The following is a 21,497-nucleotide window of genomic DNA, read 5'->3' on the forward strand; positions in this document are numbered from 1 at the left end:
TTGGGAAAAAAAAACCCACAACTTGTCTTTTTAAAAAAACAACAACAACAATAACAACAACAACAGGAATTTGCTAGAATCAGAGAAAACTAGAAATCCTAAGTTCTCTCTAGTGAGGCTGTACAGCCCAGGCCACATCTGTCCCTTCACAGGCCACACTGTCCTCAGCAGATGAGGAGCAGCGACTCAGACTCCGTCAGCATTTATCGGGACAACAAATATTGTCCACTTTTAAAGATAAAGAGGATGAAATCCCACAGCCAGAAAACGCAAGTTAGGGCTCCTCGGAGAAGAGAGCTTTTGTGAGCACTGGCCTCTGATGACCACAGAAAACCTCCAGTGCGGAGCCAACCAGACCTCGGTGATCTTTGGAGGTAGTAGTCTGCTGAGGGCCAGCTGTGGTCAGGGAGTCCCCAGAGAGTCGCTGCTTACAATGGGGGTAACTTTTCCCACCAGCTCTTCCCACTCTAAGGAAGGGGTCCATGGTGGGGGTTGGGGATTTGGCTCAGTGGTAGAGCGCTTGCCTAGGAATAAGGTCCTGTATATAAGATATTCAGTTAAAAAAAAAAAAAAAAAAAAAAGTCCATGGTGCTTAGAGCACCAGAGAGGCAGGGAGGGCTAAGAGCTGAAAGAACGATGTCCCCTTTATCTGGAGATAGTCTACAAGACCAAGGCCAGCTGCTGGGGACACCAGAGAGAATGGAGCAGCAGGGGGACCGGGCTGGTCACTCTATGCCGGTAATAAACCTACTAACTACCAGAACTAGGCAACAACACTATACTAGTTCCCACCCCTGGAACTAGGCAGAAAACGTTCTACAAGTAATGTTTGCAAAATTGAATGACTCGGCTCTGTGATATCTATGGAGAAGGGTATACTATGCAACCAGGCAACTGCCCCAGCTCTCAACTGGCCAGTGACTGAGGACTTAGTCTTTGTCCCCTAAATTCAGTACACCTCTTTGTCATCAGCATTCTCCCTTCAGCCTCTGGAACCCTGGAACCCAGAAAGAAACAAGCACCACCTGGACCTGACCCCTCAACTCTTTCTTCCTCCCAAATCCACCCAGGCTCCACATCTTCCACCTGACCTACCTCCCTTCATTGCCATGGTTAACTACAGCCCCACTATCTCCTCTTGCCCGGCTACAACCCTAACTTCCTGCTAGAGATCTGACTCTTTGCCTTCCAAATCAGCTTTTTCCCCCCAACAGCTTCTCTGTGCTCTCCAGGGGCCTCTTCCTCCCTACCACTCTCAGCCCACCACTTCCCTGCCCAGACTCTGCCCCCACCCACATTCACCCAGCCCCTCAGAAGTCTGGGCTCTCCCATTCTCTCCAGCCTAAATTCAGGACCCAAAGTCCAGCCTCCCTAGACCACTAATCATCAACAGACACCTCTCCCAGCCTCCAGGTCTGGATGCAGGCTACTCTATGCCCCATCATGCTAACCTGATGCTTTCCCATAAGAATGCTCTGCTCGTTCTTCATCAAGAGATAGTGTCCTCTCTAGTGAGCCTCCAAATGCCACCTCCTCCTTCTCCCATCCCCTCAAAGACCCTAACCCAGCAAAGAGAGCCGGCATGGTTCGCAGGGCTTGAACATCAGCTCCAAGCGGGCATCACCATGGTTACGCCCCACCCTGGAACTGAAAAGGCACAGCACCAAGTTCCACTCCAATCCTGAGCACACGGCCTGCTCTTGGAGGTACACAGCCTGCTAACATCTGCTTCTCACTTGTGCCTGTCCTTGGAGGCTTTACGTCTGCCAGCTCTTGGGGCAGGCTGGTTGCTGTTCTAGAAGACTGCAGTACGATTCCTGGCACCTACATGGTGGTTCACAACTATCTGTAACTCCAGTGCCAGGACATCCAACACGCTCTTCTGGCTTCCACGGTGCTGCCTGCAAGTGTGGTGCGCAGACAAACACACAGGCCAAACACCCATATACATTTTTAAAAAAAATTTTTTTTTATAGTACAGCATCTCAGTTGGGTAACAGCTCAGGAAAGACCAGCCCAGAAAGCCCGCTCCCTCTCGAATCTGGGGAAGTGACTTGCCAGCCTGAAAAACAGTGGCTGTCCCAAGACTACACTTCATAATGTCTGAATTTGCCAAGAATTTGGACGGAGGAATCTGTAATTGGCTACTGTACTTTTCACACTCGTGGCTTACTCATTTAAAATAAAAGCCCAGGCTAACAGCCCTTGCCTTCTCCCCCGTGGGGTGGAAGCCAGGCTTCGGCTGTGGCAGGGGCTTTGCCAGCATGTCGGCTGCAGGCAGGACGGGTAACAGCCCAGTCTTCTTCACAGGCCGGACCAGAGTAGCACAGGGCTTTTGATAAATCCTCAGGGAAGCCCAAGGCCCAGCCTCGAATCCAATAACTCTCTCCCCGAGCCGTTTCCAAAAAGGATTTGTTTCTCCAAGAAGGTGGCTACCGCTCTGTGTTAGCACGTGATCAACGCAGCAACTGTCTGGCTATGTTTGAGGCTTTTGGACTTGGCAGAGGGTTAAGTCCTGATGGACCCAGGGTTTGGACCAGGCCCCTCAGGCAGGCCCTCCTGGGTGCATACAGCTTACCCACCCTACCAGCCAGACTCCTTACCTGGGCCAAGTTTCCTGTCTGACCAGACGGGGTGAAGACATCAATGTCTCTGATCCTCTGGGCCCCTGGTCACCTACTGGAGACTGGACACACAGGTGCCCAGGCTGCCACAGAGAGCGATGTCTGTTCAATCTGCACCTTGTACCTCAACCCTCGGGTTCTGCCCAGTGCCTCAGAGCTAGGCACAAAGCAGGGTTCCTGCTCCCCACACCAGGCTGGCTGGCAGCCCCCTCCTCCTCAGTTAGGCTGAGCAGAGAGTGATACAGCTTACAGTAAATCATGTCATGAGAGGCCAGGAGGCCAAGGGGACCTCACGGGTTGGGTCCCCTGCGGGAAGACTTGCAGAGCCTCGTGATGGCTTGCCGCTGTCCCCCTTCAAGGAAGTACCTGGTTCTGAGATGTAAACAGCCTTCAAACCAAACCCCAAGATTAATGTTTAAAACTGTCTCCAACGGCCCCTTTCTAAGCTGACATCTGAAACGTCCCGCAGTTTAAACACTTGCGGAGGATGTCATATCCAACATGTTGTAAATTATTAACATTAGAAAATAAAACTGTTATCATTCCTCTTTTAAATGGCTCCAATGTGGTCTGAATACCCTGGTGATCTGCGATCCAACATCATCCATTTTCTGATTACATAATCAGCCGCTTCTTAGGCAGCTGGAAATCAAACGCTGCTCCTTTTTCTTCCTCCCATCTTTCCTTGGAGACGTTCAAACTGTCAGGGTATCTTCCCCTGGAAAACCTCTTACTAATTATTCTACAGCACCGCTGAGCTAAGGAAGTATGTGCACAGAACTGCTCCTCCTTCAGACTTTTTATGTGGTAATAAAGCACACATCAGAAGTTTCCTCGGAACTACATTATTGGTTATGAATATATAATTGAGCAACGGGACCAACGTACACTCAAAACTGCGCGAGTAACATGCATAAAAAGAAAACTTCGTTAGAGATGCAACTCTGAATAGGCAAATGGGACTTTTTAAAAAGTCATTTCCTGCATCTGCAGAGGAGTCCTACCTACTGACAGAAGAAAACAGTTTTGACTCGTTTCAGCTTTCAGTTTTCAAGGAAGCAAGTGTTAAAAATCAAGGGAATGGGGAATGGATGTCAAATTCAGCACCCATGTGCTAGCCAGTTGATAACTCCATCCGATCCTCTCTCGGTTTTGTCACTAGCATCAGGGAACTAACCCCAGTCACTGTCTCCCAGGGTTACAATGACCAGCTGCCTTTCTTGATGACAGGGCCTGTGTCCTGTGGTCCCACACCAAGGTACAGCTCTGTAGATCATCAGCCTCTGTGGGCCAGGCCCAGTGCCAGACATGTGACCTGACCTGACTCAGTCCTCACAAGCCTGGGACAGGCCTGCTGTCTGTCTCACTACGGACTGGCAGACTCATAGCACAGCCAGAACCTGAGCCCAGGCCACCTTGTCCTTTATCTCCACACACATTTCCCTGGCAGGAATGGCTGGGGCAAAAGAAGGGATCTGCCAAGCTCTCCCTGTTGTGCATCACATGCTCACACCGCACCACACCAACTAGGCTTTAGAATAAACAGCCACTTCCTGGTACACCACAGTCCCCATAAATGCCCATCACTGATGCTACCACTGTTGCCAACGGGTAACAGGAAGAGAATTGACTTCCGTGACGTAGATAAACAGGCAAGATCGTCCCTGGGTTACTCATGCTTAGGTCTTGAACCCAGGTCTTACATCCACTTAGACAATAGCAAGAGGCCAGCAACACTAGGTGAGAAGCATCTCTTGTAAATGGGTCATTCGTGAGCACAGAAAGGAGACCACGCTGCTGTAAACAAGCAAACCCAAACTCAACCCTAATTCTACCACCAAACAGCTGACCTCTCCAAAAGGTCACGACCATCTTGAGCCTCAGTTTCCACATCTCTGAGAGAAAGATACCTCTTCCCATATAATCAGGACCTGACAGAGAAGGTGGATGCTGGGGTGGCTCAGACATGGTCACCCTAATTCTCTAACTCATTCACACCCAACCTGATGACTGGCACCCTGCCTATGTCCAGCTTCCAGGAGCCCACATCCTGGAATGTGGTGAACGAAAAGCTCAACTGATTTTGAGAACCCAGCCAAGTGGTTTGCCTTCCAGTTTCTGTAGAGTCTCTCCCAGTGCCTTCGAATCCGAAAGCGCTCGAGACTCTCCTGGACGCCAGGAGGAGGTACAGTGAGAGGCATGGCCATTGACTTTATTTTTAGATGCCAGAGTAGAAAGTGTTCAGTTTGGCTTCACTCCGTGCCCAGACACCACTTCCTCCCCCAAGTCGTCGTCCAAATGAACAACAGACACATTCTGAAAGTTTTCAGAACCCTTGTCTGGCACACTCTAAACAATGGCTGCAAGGCTCCTGTCCACCCCAAGCCAGGGCACCAGGAAGACCTGGGGCCTGCCAGGTATGGGCCGCCTGCCTTGGGAAACCCTTTCCCACAGCTGCTGAGTAGGGCCCTCCTGAAATTGAACCATGAAGAGCTCTAAGTATGTACGTCCCATCAGGCTTTCTGGAAATTTCCTCCAGAAGTCCGCCATCAGCCTTGATCTGGTCCTCATCCCAGGCGACCCTCTGCTGCTGCATGAAGAGACACCCTTCAAAGCAAATCCAAGAGTGGACAGCTTGGTCCACAGCCAGATTCGTCTGACACGGGGACAGTGACACGGGAAACCTAGCCCAGTCCCTCACCATGGGTCTATAAGTCTGGGTTCACATGGAGGTACCCACCATTTTACCGTCCATGGAAAGGCATAACCATGGGGGAATGGGGGTGGGGGAGGGATGTCTCTTATCAGAATATCAACAGGGAATCCGAGGCCAAGCTCTCTCAGACAGGACAAACCTGCCAACCTGGAGATGGCGGCTGCTGGAGCCTGGGCATCCACTTTGAGGCCATCTCTGCATTGTCTCTTCTCCCTCCTTCATTGTATCCATGCTTGCTTACCCTCCCCCTCCTTCCCTTCTTCCCCCTACCACTCGTCCCTCTATCCAGCCATCCCTCCTTCTTTTCCAGCCAATGAACACAAGACTAAGCACACAGGGGACAGGATGACAGCAGACATCCTCCCGAACACAACCCGAGTGTCATGACCTCCAGGACCCCTGACCCTTCCTATTCCTCATCCACTGTCACTCTCCAAACATGAGCAGCCATTAGCCAGTCTGTACCCAGATGGGGGGCAGAAGCTCTGTCAGATCTCCAAGGGGATGTCACAATCCAGGTGCCCGTAAAAAGCAGTCAGACACCCAAACTCTCCCGAAGACAGATTAAGTGCACACTTAGGTCAGCACGAGGCAATGTGAAGAAGTGGTCTGGACTCACCTGCACGACCTCGATCCCTCGCTTCCTGCAGAGAAAACAAAAAGAAAGCGCGTTACTTCAGCAGCAGCCAGGGAAACACCCTCTCCAGACTATCCACTACAGTCGCTGAGAACAGGACCAGTTGGAACGGCAGGCAGCATGGGAGTGGCTCAGGCCAGGCCTCTCCTGCCAGCAAACGCAGAAGAACCACCTTTCAAGGACAAGGTTTATGGGCTCTGAGCCCCCAGTTCCCCTCACAACCTAGAAGGGATGGCTGATTCTCAGGGGAACTCGGCTGGTGCCCTGTAGAACTGACAGCAGCTATCACCCCCAGCCCCTGAGCCGGACAGGTCTTCGTCAGTTAGAGCTCTGGCCTGGACAGCCTCAATCTGAACACTCTGTCCTGGTTTCCCGGCCGGTCACAGCCTGCCACACTGGCCAGCCATTTCCCATCTGTGCTAAACCAATCCTGGCCCCTTCTGCCACTCCCTGAACTCTAGCTGACCATCCTCCTGCCTCTGCCTCCCAAGTGCTGGGATTAAAGGCACCATACCTGCCACTAACTACTTCTCTGTGTAACCATTATAGCTCTTAGAGTTTTTGTTTCAGACACGGCTTCTTGACATAACCCTGACTGTCCTGGAACCACCTCTGTAGACCAGACTGGCCTCAAACTCAGAACTCAAGAGATCCATCTGCCTCTGCCTCCTGAGTACTGGGATTAAAGGCCTGCCCCACTGCCCAGCCATTATCGTGAACTCTTAACATACAAGGAAGTGGGTTTCACTGCGACATTTCACTGCACACACATCATCATTCTTTGCTGCTATCCCTTTATGCCCACTCCTGTCTGGTCACCTTCCTCCCTCAAACAGTCCCCCTTTCTGCTCCCATGTGACACACATTCGGCTGCCCTCACTACATGGCCTCTCCCTTCCCTCATCTAATCCTCGAGTGTAAGCCTGAAGGACTCCAAGTCAGCACACCCGAGTTGTTGCTGCACCATTCGCAGCAGGCAGGCCACGGGACCGACCTACAGCCCTGTCACCAGACGAATGCGTAGAGAAATATACGGGGTGGAATTTTATCACGCTGTGAAGAGGAAAGAGACCGTGGCACTTGCAAGGGAGTGAACAGAGCTAAAGTTCACTGTGCTAAATGAAAGAAGCCAGACACGGGAAGACAAATATCTTTTCTCTCACGGTGGAATTACCCTGGGCATTGTGTCCTCCATCTTTCTCCCACAGCCGACTATCCATCAACCCTTGCCTCGCTCACCCGGTTTACTCGAGTGGTTCTGTGCACAGCTTTCTGGAGCACACCACACTAAGGCTCCCTGCTCCATTCATTCATCAACCTGCCTCGTGCTTCGTACTGGAAGCCCCAGCTAGGACCATCTCCCTGAGCTCCAGCATGCAGGGCTGTCTCAGTCCTCTCCAAGATGTGTGCCCTCCCCATCCAACCTTCCCCCGCCCACTCACATGATATAGCCATTCTTCCAGTCCCTGAGTAAAGACAGTTGTCACTCAGGGAGAAATGGCAAAACTAAGACCCATGGAACCTCAAATGGTCCATGTGAATATTTACTGAGAAAGGGGCAGATGCTTACAAAAGGCTGGGTCCAAGCAAGGTCAGGGGGGCCCGCAGCTTACTCACCTAGGGGCCCTGAGATGGAAACTCAGTAAAATTAAAAACTGTGCCCAGGCCTAGTCCTGGTGCCTACCAGCCAACAGCTGCTCATAATGGGCTGCTGTCCAGTAGAGCTATAAATATGGAAAAGCAGCTTAGCTCCCGGCCCTGGCACAGCAGTCAGAGGGCACAATAAATGCCACAGCCAGCCTGCATCCCCAAGGCCTCAGGAAGCAGGCAGGATCTCCCCTCAGCTGAGGTCACCCTCATCACTTCTTACATGTTTGCCAGCTGCTTCCTGAGGACCAACAGAGGAACTAACAGAGGAGAGGAGACGGTCGGGCTTAAGGCCACTAGAACCAGCTGGGTCAACTGGAGGAAGCGAGGGCTAGCGTGCCCTTTAACCCTATGTCCCAAAAGAACCTGGCCCCAAAGAACCCAATGAGGGAATGCTATGATTGTTACCACTGTGGATTCTCGGGTCATTGCATCTCCCTGCACTTCCTGAAGGAACGGCAGACAATACCCACCTGCTCTCAAGACTGCACAAGGCACAGGCCAGAGACACATAGCAGCCTCAGGTCACCTATGCTCACAGCAAGGGGACAAATAGTCAGGAGGAGCCTCTGCAAACTGAGAGCCTAGATCACCTGCCCCCAGATCATTCCAGCCCAATGGAGAGAGAAGAAAACTGTAGCCGGTCTCATGGGTGAGGGAAGCTGGCCAGGCAGGCCTTTAGCTGCTCAAAGATGAACTTTTAAACATCGACATATGGATGGGGAAAGCAAGTGACAGAAAGGCACACATCACCCACACCTGGAGGGGCTGGTTTCCCTATGGCCTCAGTTTCCCTCTGGGGAAATATTCTGATATCCAGATGATGTCAGCAGGTGGCTCTCACCGACTAAGCCTCCCGTAGTCACTTCCAATCACCCTGATCCTCAAACAGCAATGGGGAAGTCACTAACTTTGAAAACAGATGGGATGCAAGTGAGAAAGTCTGACCAACTGTTTTCTCACAGAGGGCTGAGCTCCCGGGAGTCCAGGCAGCTTATCCAGCTCAGACCTCTAGGGAGAAGGACTTTTGAGAGGGAGTCCCCTCTCCTAACACAGGCACCTTCATTGTTCACTGGTAACCTGCAGCCCACGAGGACAAGGTCCAGGTTACTGTATTACTTGAAGGAGAAGCAGGATGATGTTCAGAGGCCTGAGGAAGGTTCCGGACTGGCGTGACAGAGTTGACATGACCTCCAGGTAGGCAAGAAAAGTCTTCAGCCTCTGGGCAAAGTTCTTGAGCCTCTGACACCTTTCCGTACTAGGGAAGAGGCAGGTGACTCAGGGGTTGTAGGGGATGGAGGGGAAGGGAGGGGAGCTCCATAGCAACCACATCTCCTTCCACCTCACAGGAAAATCAAGAACCTGTTGGGCTCACTTCGGTTCTTCATCAGGGAGCCCCAAAGAGTAGACCCCTAAAATCCTGCCATAACCGGAAAGTTCAGAAAGGAAATCACGGGCCTAAAGCAAGGGGCAAGAGAGGAACGTTAAAGGCGGGAGAGGGAAGAGAAATCAGGGAGCTGGCTGTAAAGTGACTACCATCCCACCTCCTCATCACCCAGACACACGATCGTATGAAAGATGTGGGCTCTGGGATGACAGCTGCCAAACTGGGATGGGGAAGAGCTGAGCGAGGTACTTGCCGGGAGAACTGCCACTGACAAGCCACATGTCGCCCAAACATATAGCATGCAGCAGTAGAAAGAATTGGGCGGGAAGCTGTGCATTTCCCTAAGGAACAACACCAAGGCAACAAGAGAGCTTCGGGGGGCAGAACCCTGTGGACTTGTGTGTACAGAATGAATCCAAAAGCAGCAGAAGATGACCTCAGCCAGGCCTCCGAGCAAGGGCAAGGGCAAGGGCAAGGGCAGCTGAGAGGAGGGCTGGAGAGAAGGCAGACTCCTCCTCCACTATGTCCTTGACAGAGTGAATGAAACGCCAGCAGCCTCCCAAGTCCTTCCCAGAGACAAGCTGAAGTGACCCCATGGCAGGGCCACACAATGGTCACAGCAGACACTCAGAACTGAGGTTCTAGGCCAGGGTTAACATCCAGGTCCTTGGGGGTGGGGGCAGGTCAGAGGGCCCAGGCTACAGTATTTACTGGGGCCACGGGGCTGGGGCAGCAGTGGGTGACCTAGAGGTGTTTCCTGCTTTCTGGGTTTCCTACTACTATGGGCAAATCCGTTGCTTTCAACAACACTGGAAAGTAGCAATAAAAGGTAAAGCTTAATAATTTAAATGTTATTAAAAGCCTGTACCTAGGGGACTCTTCTTGGTCAAATTCGGTAAGTCTAGGGCAGAGGCATACTCAAACTCATAATCTTGTCTTCCAGCTGGTCCCCTCCCCAGAACTCCAGGGAGGGTACACCCTTGGGGAGTTAAACATTTGCAGAAAGAGAAGGATGGCCCCTCCTTTGGAGGAAGAAGCAGCTCCAGGTTCAAGATGGTGGCCGTCCACACCAGTAATCCTCTTCCTGGACTCTAAGTGACACTAAGGCCCCTCCCTTGTTCAGCCGTGGGCAATGAAACATGAACAGACACGGCATGTACTTCAGGAAGTAGCATTCGGCTGTGAGCACTAGACCCTCTAACTAGTCCTCCTGACCGGGACAGCATCAGTTTGGAAAGGTGGTTACCAGGTGGACCCTCACCAGGTGGAAGGCTGAGGCAGGAGGACTGTGAGTCTGAGACCAGTCTAAGCTGGAGAGATGCTGTTCCCTCTGTAAGAGCAGGGGACTATGCCATGGGGGCAGCGCCAGAGCATCCAGAAGACAGAGGCTCCACAATGTGCAGGATAGGATTACCTGGTCTAAAGTGATCGGCGTGCACAGTTAGGGGGACATTGCGGGGGGAACATAGCGCTGGAAAGTAGGTGTAGCCACAGTGGACTCTGAACAAGCTTGAGCTAGGTCTCTGGTGTTTCTTGAACATCTGTCCCTGCAGCCTGACCTAGCTTGTCCTGACTGACAACTGCCGTTCAGGAAGCAGGGTATGTCCTATCGCTACACCTCCTGGCCAGCAGCATATGAAAAAGCAGCTACAGGGTCCTGAACGGCAGTAACGCCAGACCCTTCCCTCACCCCCACACTCCCAGTCCCCTTCTCTCAGTCACCTAAGCCTTGCCTACATCTGGCCTCTCCCCCGTGTGAATGTCTGTCTTCATGTAGCAAGCTGCAGCTGGCCCGTAAGAACAGCTCTCATGCCACATACACCAAGGACCCTTCCTTCCTCAGTGGTTCTTCAGCTCACCACAGCCAACATTGCCAAAGCTCCCGTGAGGCTGCAGGCAGTGAGGCCCTGGACCTAGCGGCCGGTCGTGATTTTGCCTTCCACGCCTACAGCCATGCCCAGTACACAGTACTTTCCAGACTTCCAGTGTCAGGAGCCGCCTGCCTGCCTGTTCCCTCCCCGGAATCCCCGCCGTTCCCTTGCGACTGCTCTGTGATTTGGACTGTCCTCCTGTTTAACGGTGCCAGGAACTGAAAATGGCCTGATATAAAGACAACATATGAACAGAATTTTAAAGCCAGTACAAACATAGTAATTGTCTGGACAGCAGCAGCAGAGAACCAGATAAACTGGAAGCTGCCAGGTGTCTTTCTTTTTCTGGGATGGGGGTTCAACCCCTTAACTGAAACTCAGCCCCCTGAAGACCCTGCCCATATTGTGGGCCTCACCCGAGGGAGGCAGTCGGGCCCAGGTGTGGGTCTCTCTCAGCACAGGTGAAGCAACCTGACTCATCAAACCCTAGGACCTTGAACAAGCCCGTGGAGCCCGGAAGAGGCGCTCCTGGTGAACCTACACGGGCAGAGCAGATGACTCACCCAACTTCCAGGAGTGGCAGCATCTAGGGATGCACTGCCCATGCAGTCCACAACAGGGCTGGGGTGAGCCACACGGCCTTCCAGGATGTGTTCCAAGAGCATCCACAGTGTGGTCAATCCAGCCAGAAAGGTCTCGGGTCTATCCCTGCAAAGCTCTGACACACCTAAACTCTTAAGAGCCATAAGGAAAAAAAAAAATCTCACCTTGAAATCTTTTGGGCCCTCACCTGGGGGAAAACCAACGTGAGGAGACCTAACAGGAGGGTTCCAGGCTTCCCTCAACCTAGGTGCCAATCAACCTTACTGAGACCCATGGTGTAGCCTGCTTCCTGGATGCAGTACTCAGAGCCCCAGGAATGCAACTATCTTGGCCTGGAGAGCAAGGTAAGCTTTGAGCAGGGAGGCTCTGGGGCTGGGAGAGGGAGAAGTCTGCCGTCCACGGTTCACGCTTTTCCAAATACCTACTTTCAAGGTGCACCCACTGCTTACGGAAGCAGCCCTGCATGTATGCGGCAGGCACGCAGGGTGCTGACACGCGGAAAGGCTACACACCTGTAGCTGAACTGTCCGCTGAGCAGCCAACGCACCATGTGACTATAAACTTCCTCCTGGCCCCCAATCCCAGGAACGCCTGGGGATTCTGAAGCCACACACATTATGGGGGGCTCTTGGACATAGATTTCCCTCACCTGACTGTCACCATCAAACGTTGGGGTTCTCTGTACAACGCTGGCACAAGGGGGCCCCTAAACCACGGGTTCAGCCAAAAGATGTTAACAGTCCGGTGAAAGCTGGAGGAGTACAAACCATGAGCTGGTGCGTGTGCCATGGAGTGCCAACACCCTCACCATCCTCACCAGCAGGAGGCGCCTGAGTGTTCACCGCAGCGCAAGAGTCAGAGTTGACTGACCCTGGCCACCTCAGAAAACCGTCTACATGCTACCCAAACCTTAGTCCCCAAGGGCACACAGGCAGTGACTTTACCCTTTATCCCCTGGTCTGCCATAGGGTAGAAAGCCAAGAAGCCTGGCTCCAATACCCACATGACCACAGAGAGCTCTGACCTTGACCCAAAACTGCTTCCTGAGGTAGCGGTCTCATCCCAGAGCCCAAGATGAGCCTTGTGAATGAGTCCTGTATTCCTAGTCTATGGCTTCCGTAACGAATGAAACACCACAGGGGATAACTAAGAGCAACAAGAAACCTTCCACAATGTGGGTAGGTCCGGCTGTTCTTCCTTCTCCGTGTGGGAGGACGGCACCCTGGCCTGGCCTCTCCAGTTCTGGAAACTGTCACACTCTCTGGCCCCCAGCCACATCGCTGACTAGCCCCATCTCCTCTCTTTGGCACTCCCTCCTCCTCTTATCAGGACCTTTGTGACCGCCCTGGGTCCACCCAGCTAATCCAGGGCAATTTCCCTGTCTCGGGATCACCCCTGTCGTGGCACTGTGCCCTCTGACCATGCAAGGGAGCCGGGTCACAGAGTCTGAACTCAAGGGCCTGGCCATCTCTGGTAGGCTTCTTGTTCTGTCAGCTACAGCCCCAAGGATTCAGCAGTGTTGCCACCCTGTGACACCGGACACTCCCTCAAAGTGCCCAGGGTAGAGAAGAAACAGAGGAAAACCTGCCCAGGAATCCAAGGGGAACCTAGATGTTCAAAGGAAGAGTTCGCATGGTTCCCACAGAGTCAGTGAGCATTACCAGACATTCCCGTAGGGATTCCTCATGAGAACAGAGGGCCCGGGAACAGGAGGCAGGAGGTCCTGGACCTGAGAGGCCTAAGAACCCAGGCCTCAGACCTGGGCTATGAACTAGGAAAAGGGGTGATAATATTGACTGAGGTCAAGGAAAGACATGAAGGCCAACCGTGTCCAAATCCAGGGCTCCCTGCTCTGAGGCAGGTCCCATCCTGGACTCTGCCAACACTGTGTAGTAACAGACTCTCTCCAAGCATGGAGTCAGTTGGAACCTAAGACTGGGCCAGCACCCAGGCATACCAGGGCCCTGCCAGGCCCAGTCGAGCTCACCATTTATAGGCCTGGGGGTGTAGTGACCTGGCCCCAGTCCCCGCCCCAAATGCACGGAGCCCCTTGTCCTAACAGGCAGCAACTTGATCTGATACCCGAGACCCTCCAGTTTCCAGAGACTCTGAAGGCCTGGATATGACTCAAAGAAATGCGAAGGCAACACCTGCAGCACCTAGGCGGCCTCATTCCCACTCGGCCTGCTCCCCAGAGCCAGATGAGGGAGGGGACGAGGAGGAGGTGAAGCTGGGGGGGCCTGTGAGTGCCAGGCACTGCTCTCGTGCTGAACTTCTCCTCAAGCTGATCTCCCACATCCCCCTGGGGCACCCTGCTGCATGGGACTGACACACACTCGGGTCCCAAATTCACTTGTCCAAGGCTAGGAGCAAGCAGAGAGCAGAGCCACACGTCTGAATTCAGGACAGTCTCTCAGCAATGGCCTCCTCAATCCACAGCAACAAAATGTGACCTGTACGGGGCCGTTCACCTGGCGGAGGCTCAAATCTGCTGGGTGAGGCCTCGGGGATATTTGGGAGAGAAAGAGAGAGCGTTCTAGACAGAGCTGCCTCTGGTCCCTCAGCCCACCCTTACCCCAAGTTTGATAAAATCCTCTCTTGGAGCCTTGATCCTCGAGGGCAAAGTCCTCCACAACCCGAGGACCAGCCCTGACTAAAAGTCAAGGGCACAGAAGACACTCCTTAAGGCGTGACCGGCCGCAAACATCCGGGCGTACAGAAGCCTGGGCATGACCTACAGCATCCAAGGTTCAGAATTAGGATAGACCCAGGTCCGCTTGGTCATCCCTCAGCACGGGGCTGGCTTCTCAAGCAGAAGGAACCTTCTAAGAAACGAAAGGGATGAGAAAACAACAGGTTTTCTAAACCACAAAAGAGATGGTTAGCTCCCAGAACAAGACTGCCGGGTAAAAGGAGAGTGAATGCCCATGCTGAGAGAAGGCCGTGCACGCCAACAGTCAAGAGAAGAGGTAGACACTCATGGCAGAGATGACAGAAGTCTAGAGGGTACCACCCAACCTCCAAAGAAGCCTGAACCTGCTAACAAGAGAGAAATCAGCTGTAGGGCAGGGCAGTGGAACAGGTGGGAAGGCCTCTGGTGAGGACAAGCCTGAGCCTCAGAAACACCGCTACCCAGAGTCAAGCTCCAGGAGGCACATGCCCCCAACACCTCCTTCCTTCTCAGTGTCCATGCCCTGCTGCCTTCGGGCTCTGCAGCTGGGAGTCATGGCAACAGGCCCCAAACATCTGCAGTAATCCCTCAGAGCCCCACACGGGGGTCACAGCAGCCAACGGACCAATGCCAAGAACCAGGGCCCTGTGCAGAAGAAATGACAAATACAGGAATATCTTTGTCCAACTAGAAGAAAGGAGAGGGAGAGAAATGCCTGCTGGGCATCAGGAGCAACATAGGCAAACAGCACGGACCTGTGTGCTGTGGGCCAGCCGGCAGGTCTCCAGACCGTCTTCCTGCTGCCCTGTGTTGTCCACCCTCCAGCCTGTGACCTTCCACTTCAGAAGCATGACTCACCTCACCATCCTGCCCCGTCATGCCTTTGTGTAACTTCTCACCACCTGGCCCTGAGGCCCCTTAAAGACGCCAGCTCCCCACCCATGGAGCATACCCAGTCTGCTGTGCCCTGCCTACAGGCTGGTTCACACACACACACACACACACACACACACACACACACACACACACCCCACCTGCCTGTATTTCACTCAAATGTCAGCCACACCCCCTTTTTATAATCTACCACTAAATCCCATCCCAAAAAGAGCCCATCAAAGGGAAGAGAAGCCGGGATACCATGGAGCCCAGGGGGCATGCTAGGGCCATCAGCCGGCGGCCTGCTCCAGATGTACTCTCTTCCTCCTGGACCATGCATAGGTCAGCTGTGTCTTGCAACCCACTCAGGAAGCCAGTGAGTGTGCGAGAATGACCCCAGACATCAGCGTGCAGCTCGAGAGGGGGCTGAGAAGCCAGTTCACGGCGGGTCAATTAGTTTCGATTTCTCAGACTAGTATCCTCCACATGACTGGCCTTCCCCTTCAGTCCCTACACTAAGAGATGGTTTTACTCATCCTATACTTCCTATGTGCTTCTGAGGACTGGTTAGGGGCCGGGCGGTTTCACCAATGGGACAAATAATAGGAAAGACTCCTGATCTCAAGGAGAGTGAATAACCAAGCCCTGAGATGGGTACTGGCTGAGACCATGAGTCTGCAGGAGAGGGCGAGCCTGACAGGTACCAGAAGCCGTGGACACACACAAAGGACGGAAGCTAGGAAAAAGCTGGAGGTAGCAGAATTTGGACCTGAGGAGAGATCCCCAGTGGCTGGGCCACAGAAGGGAAGCACAGAACTAACAGCCTGAGGCCTTAGAGGCCAGTCCTTTTATGGCCAGACTGCCTGAATCCAGGAATTCACCTTCTGGCTTAAGCTCATCTGAACCGGGCTTGCGGTCCCCGCCACTCAGCATCCAAAAGTCGCCTGCCATCAGCTGCTCCACCAGCCTGCCTCCTGATGAAGACATACACCAACCTGGAGCCACGCCAGAGTCCAGCCCCATCCTCCCGCTTCTGTCTCTCGTCCCTCTCTCCACGGAAAGGACTCACTGTGGTGTCCTGGCTGCCCAGAGCTGGAGGGGAAGGCGAGAGGAGAAAGAAAAGCAGGTGCCTCTCAGCTGAGGAGCAGAGGATCCCAAGAGCAATAGTTAGCAGACTGCACTAATTAGGAAGGGGGGTGGGGGGACCCTTGAAAATTAGCTTCCCAAATGCAGATATAATTGCAAGTGTCCTTGCAGAGTGATTACAGCGTCCGCCCAATAAGTGTTTTACCAGCAGCCCAAGCCCCTCCCTGCAGCAGAAAGAATGGAGCTAAGGAAGGTGCCAGAGCCAGGCAGCACCTAGACCAGTGCTTCCAATGGCCCAGGGGAAAGCACCAGCACGGGAGCAGCACACACCCAGGTCAGGCCCTTCCCTAGAAGGCACCTGGCCATCTGCATTCTTCCTCACGGTTCCCTTCTTCACAAGCTCAAGCACTACCAGCAGTCAGACTGTAAGAAGGCCAGCCTTGTCCCCTCCCCCACATCTCCCACAGCCAGGTGTGCTCTATGCCTCAGTCTCCCTATCTGCAAATGGGTTTGCCGGAGGAAGACAGCTCAAGACATTGATGGGATCCAAACAAGGACCGACACAGGGGCCACCAGCCCCTCCCACTCAGCTTCCGCAACAGCAGTAACCCATCCTCAAATATAGAAGATGGCGACTAGAAAGGCTCAACAGCCATTAGGTCAGACAAGCAACATGGATGCAACCTAGATCTGCTCAAATGCAAATCCACGCTGTCATCACACCGGGTCCTTGTTGGGTTCTAAATGATAAGAAAATGTCTCTCTGGGCATCTGGGCCCAAAGTCAAAAGACCAGTTCACAAGACCTCAGTGTCCTTCCGACCCTCCCAGCCAGGGTACGTGGGCCTCTTCAAAAGTCTGGGTTGTTAGACTGTGGGTCTGGGCCTGTGGATTTGAGGTGCAGGGACACTCTAACTCTTGTGAACGTCTAGAATGAAGGGGTCCTCCCTAGACCATACCCTGAGCACCAGAGTACTCCTAGTAACCTTGGCCACCTCAGCAGCCTGTACCACAGCAGTGGCTCCCATCCTCAGCCTTGCTGTCTCATATGTCCTCCAGTGGCAAAGGCTTTCCAGGCCTACAACAGTTCTCCTTAGGACAAAGCCGCAGATCCACAATGGCCACAACCATAGTGAATGAGATACTGTGTAACAGGCTCACTCCAAAAGACACTTGCTCGAAAGTCAAACTCCAAGCTGACTGACTAGGATACTCCCCCTAGCCCACATTCCCAGCATGGGGGTGGGGTGGGGTCTATATCACTCAACTCCTCTGAGAAACCTTACTTTCCCCGACTGTGTATGGACTACCTGAGGACAGTCCCTGTAGGAAAGGACCAAGTTAGGATCTGGGATGGCCCAGCAACTCTGGAAGGAGGAAAGAAAACCAGCTATTGTCACCTGACTGGAAACCAACATGGGCTAGCTAAGGAGTCTGGGGTAGCCCAAGGACAACCTGTGAATGCCACAGCTAGCAGAGAGAGGCTGTCCAGGGGACATATCTCCCAAGATGGACTTATCTAAGAATATTTCATCTGTCCTCATACTGACCCGGGATAAAAGGACCGTTTATCCGTATCCTGACCCCAAGCAGGGCACTCAGGGTCAGTCTAAGCCTGACCCCATGCTCTTTGTCAGATGTTATGTGAGAACCATACCTGCCAATCGAGAAGAGGTTTCAATGGCACACTAGTATCTCGAGATCAGGGCAGTAAATCGGGGGCTTTACACCTGTCATCTCCACGCACATTAAAAAAGTGGGAGAATAAGAATTCCCCCCTCATATCCTTGAATGCCTGTCAGCAGGAAATGGCACTTTTGAAAGGATTAGAAGGATTAGGATTTGTGACCTTGTGAGAAGAAGGCTGTCATTGGTGAGCCATGTCTGCCTGCCATCCTCCCCACCAAGATGACAAGGACCAAGCCTCTGAGACTCTAAGCCAGTCCGCAGCAGTTAAATTTAAGAGTTGCCTTGGTTGTGGTGTCTCTTCACAACAACAGAACAGTGACACAGAAATTGGTACAAGGAGTAGGGTGTCGTACCCACACACATGAATATGCACTATAAATCACTATAAATTATTTGAAAATTGCATACATTGCATTTTAATCATATTCATGCCCCTTCCCCAAGTTCTCCTAGATCAGATCAGACTCATTCCAAACTCACCCAACTTTTTTCGTTCACCTAACCCAGGGAGCCCTGCATGCATACACACACACACACACACACACACACACACACACACACACACACATTCTGACTCACTCTCTCTCTCTCTCTCTCTCTCTCTCTCTCTCTCTCTGGTGTGTGGCCATCCACTAAAGTATCTTTTTGACCTACCAAGTACCACATCCTTAAAGAAAACTAACACCAGGGGTTGGGGATTTAGCTCAGTAGTAGAGCGCTTGCCTAGAAGCACAAGGCCCTGGGTTCGGGTTCCCAGCCCCGGGGAAAAAAAAAAAAAAAAAAAGAAAAAAAAAGAAAACTAACACCAATATTCCTCAAACTTTCAACAAAATAGAAAGGAAAGGAACCCTATGAAGTTCAGTTACGAAGTCACTATGACCCTAATACCAAAACCAGGTAGACAGAGCAAAAGTAGAAAACTATACAATATTTAATATTGCTGATGGATACATATGCAGAAGTCCTCACCAACCTTATTACAGAGAATAAGAGCTTACTAAGGCCTGGCATCGTGGCACAGGCCTATAAGTCTTAGCACTCGGGAAGCTGAGGTGAGAGGACTACCATGAGTTCAAGACCACCTTGTTCCAACCGCATCATGTCATCCCCAACACAACTGCCAGCTCCCCTGTCATATCTTGGGGCTCTTGAACCTAATGTCCCTCCTGCCTTGGGATGCCCCACCCCAGCCTTTCTGAAGCTGATTCCTCTCCTGCTACTCAGACAGCAGCAAGGATTCTAGTCTTTAGAAAAGCCTTCCTTGGCCTGGAGAGATGGCTTGGTGGTTAAGGTCACTGACTCTCTTCCAGAGGTCCTGAGTTCAAATCCCAGCGACCACATGGTGGCTCACAACCATCTGTAGTGAGATTCAATGCCCTCTTCTGGTGTGTCTGAAGATAGCAAATCTTTAAAAAAAAAAAAATCATTCTCTATTGTGCTTTGTCCTCAGGCAGGCCAACATCCCTGGAAATGGTTTTATACTTTTTCACAAGTATACATATGAAATACATGTGAAATCAGATGTCAGGATTTAATTCAAATATACCAGAGCAATAAAGTAAATCAGGCATCAGTTAATACTTAGTAGTTTCTAAGGCTGATCTCATCAATCTTTCTGTTTATGTTAGAAATTTTTATAATAAAAAAATGATCAAAATAAATTCTGTATTTGTTTTGTTGGTTTTTATTTATTTCAAGGAGAGATCCTCACTCTGTAGCCCTGGCGAACCTGGAACTCGCTACGTAGACCAGGCTAGAACTCAGAGACCAGCCTGCCTCTGCCTTCTGGATGCTGGGATTAATTAAAGTAGGGTGTGCAACTACGCCCAACCCTCAAAATAAACATTTAAAAGACCATTCTACTGGGCTGGGGCCGGTAGTTCAGTGGGAGATGGTTAGACCTCTGGTCACCAAGACACTCGCTATTAGACTATGTTCTTAACGTGTGCCAGCAGCAGTACCCAAAGGAGGGGGAGAAAAGAGGGGGGCGGGGGCAGGGCACTAAAGCCAGGGAGCAGGGATGGGGATGGGGATGGGGGTGGGGGAGGAGCGCTAAAGCCAGTATAAAATATAAATATGGACTCTGTTTATACCACAACGCCAGGTGCAGAAAGCAGAAACCAAAATGCTACATGTACAATGACTTGTGGAGTCTATGATAATTCTACGCTAAAAGAGAACACGCGAGAAGGAAATGTGGACAGGCGGGTGGTTTGATGCTGTCTGCTGAGGGCTGATTCCAGGGAGGAGATGACACCCTCCGTCTCCTTCAGCTGGGGCTCAGTGCAAGCTGGGGCAGCTGGGGCCCTTCTCACAAACAAATGGGATAAGGGTGGAGAGGAGGAAGCGATGGTGAAAGGGGGGAGGGGCACTGAGGAAGTCACCCTGTGGGTCTTCACCACAGGCTGTCTCTCCCTGAACCTCCCCTCCCCAGCCCTCCACAGGCCTCAGCTCCCGACCCTGCTGGCATAAGGCAGAAGACATGGCCTCCAGGCTTAAAGGGCCACACTAGCCACCCACCTTAGACCAGTTCTGAGACTGGTGATGATAATCAAATGCATCTTCAGCTGGGGGTGGGGGGGTTGGGTGGTTAAATGAGAATAAATCAGAATCATACCCCCCACTGCGCTAGAACCCACCTCCACCAGTTCGGTGGAGCCTCCTCATCCCCAAACTGCCTCAGAAGGACACTGATAACCCATTTTACAGAGCTCAAGTTTGGCCATGCCCAGCGCGCTGGCCCGCCTCCCCCACAGGACCCAACAGTGATGAGCAGATCCTCAAGTCCCTCCCAGTCTGATGACCGCAGTGTCTCAGCCTGTGGACCCCCTCGGCAGAGCAAGAGGAATGTCAGACTAAAAGCAGGTGTCCGGCCAAAACACCTGAGGTTGAAAAGCCTTACTCTTCACTGAGACAGCGTTGGACAGGTCTTTGGGAAATAATTAAGTTCCGGTGTGATTGTAAGGAAGGGATCCCACGTGGGGTCAGCACCCTTATTTAACAAAAGGGAAAGATCCGTTTGCTCCTCCTGCCGACACCGGTGGACATACCTAGAAAGCGGCTGTCTGTGTACGAGGAAAAGGCCTTCCCTGAAGTCTCCAACCAGGACAACTGTGCGGTCTGAGCCCCCAGGCTATGGTCCCCCAGGTTGTGGTATTTGTTACAGAAGCCAGAGCTGACTAAAACAAAGGGAAAGGGTGACCATGAACCCCTTGGGAGGTCAAGCCTCCAAAAGAGATTGACCAGAGCATGGCCAGGCCCAGTGTTACCCAAGAAGAGCAAAGGTAACCAACCTATCTTCCTGAGTTATTTCCTAGAGACACTGACAATTCAAAGTCAGCACAGAGAGGAAAAATGCAGAAGAATCTCAGGTGCCTCCACACACAGACACACAGACACATAGACAGACAGACAGACACACAGACACATAGCATAGACAGACAGACAGACAGACAGACAGACAGACAGACACACACACACACACACACACACACACACACGCAGCCAGGGGCTGGGTTAGTATAACTCACTTTAGTGCCATTTAATTTTTGAGCATGGGTAGTCCCCCCCACACACACACTTCCTCCCTCCCTCCCTCTTTTTTTTCCAGGTGAAACAGGGTCTTGCTACATTGTCCAGGCTGGCCTTGAACTTGAGATTCTCCTGCTTTGACCTCCCCAGTGCTAGGGTT

The 21,497-nt window shown here is 52.2% G+C and overlaps 1 protein-coding gene across 3 annotated transcripts in view; it reads right to left on the bottom strand.

Moving 5' to 3' along the window:
* Itpk1 (inositol-tetrakisphosphate 1-kinase) overlaps window positions 1-21,497 on the bottom strand; it is a 132,362-nt gene that overhangs the window by 97,546 nt on the left and 13,319 nt on the right. For 2 of the 3 annotated variants that reach the window (XM_032908277.1, XM_032908280.1), the window contains exon 2: window positions 5,960-5,984. In XM_032908277.1, coding sequence (XP_032764168.1) covers window positions 5,960-5,984 — 25 coding nt within the window. Of the gene's footprint in view, window positions 1-5,959; window positions 5,985-11,445; window positions 11,497-21,497 lie in introns of those variants that run through there. The other variant, XM_032908278.1, reaches the window with a different exon arrangement.

Source organism: Rattus rattus, chromosome 7, assembly GCF_011064425.1.
Source record: "Rattus rattus isolate New Zealand chromosome 7, Rrattus_CSIRO_v1, whole genome shotgun sequence".
In the NCBI taxonomy this organism is placed as follows: domain Eukaryota; kingdom Metazoa; phylum Chordata; class Mammalia; order Rodentia; family Muridae; genus Rattus; species Rattus rattus.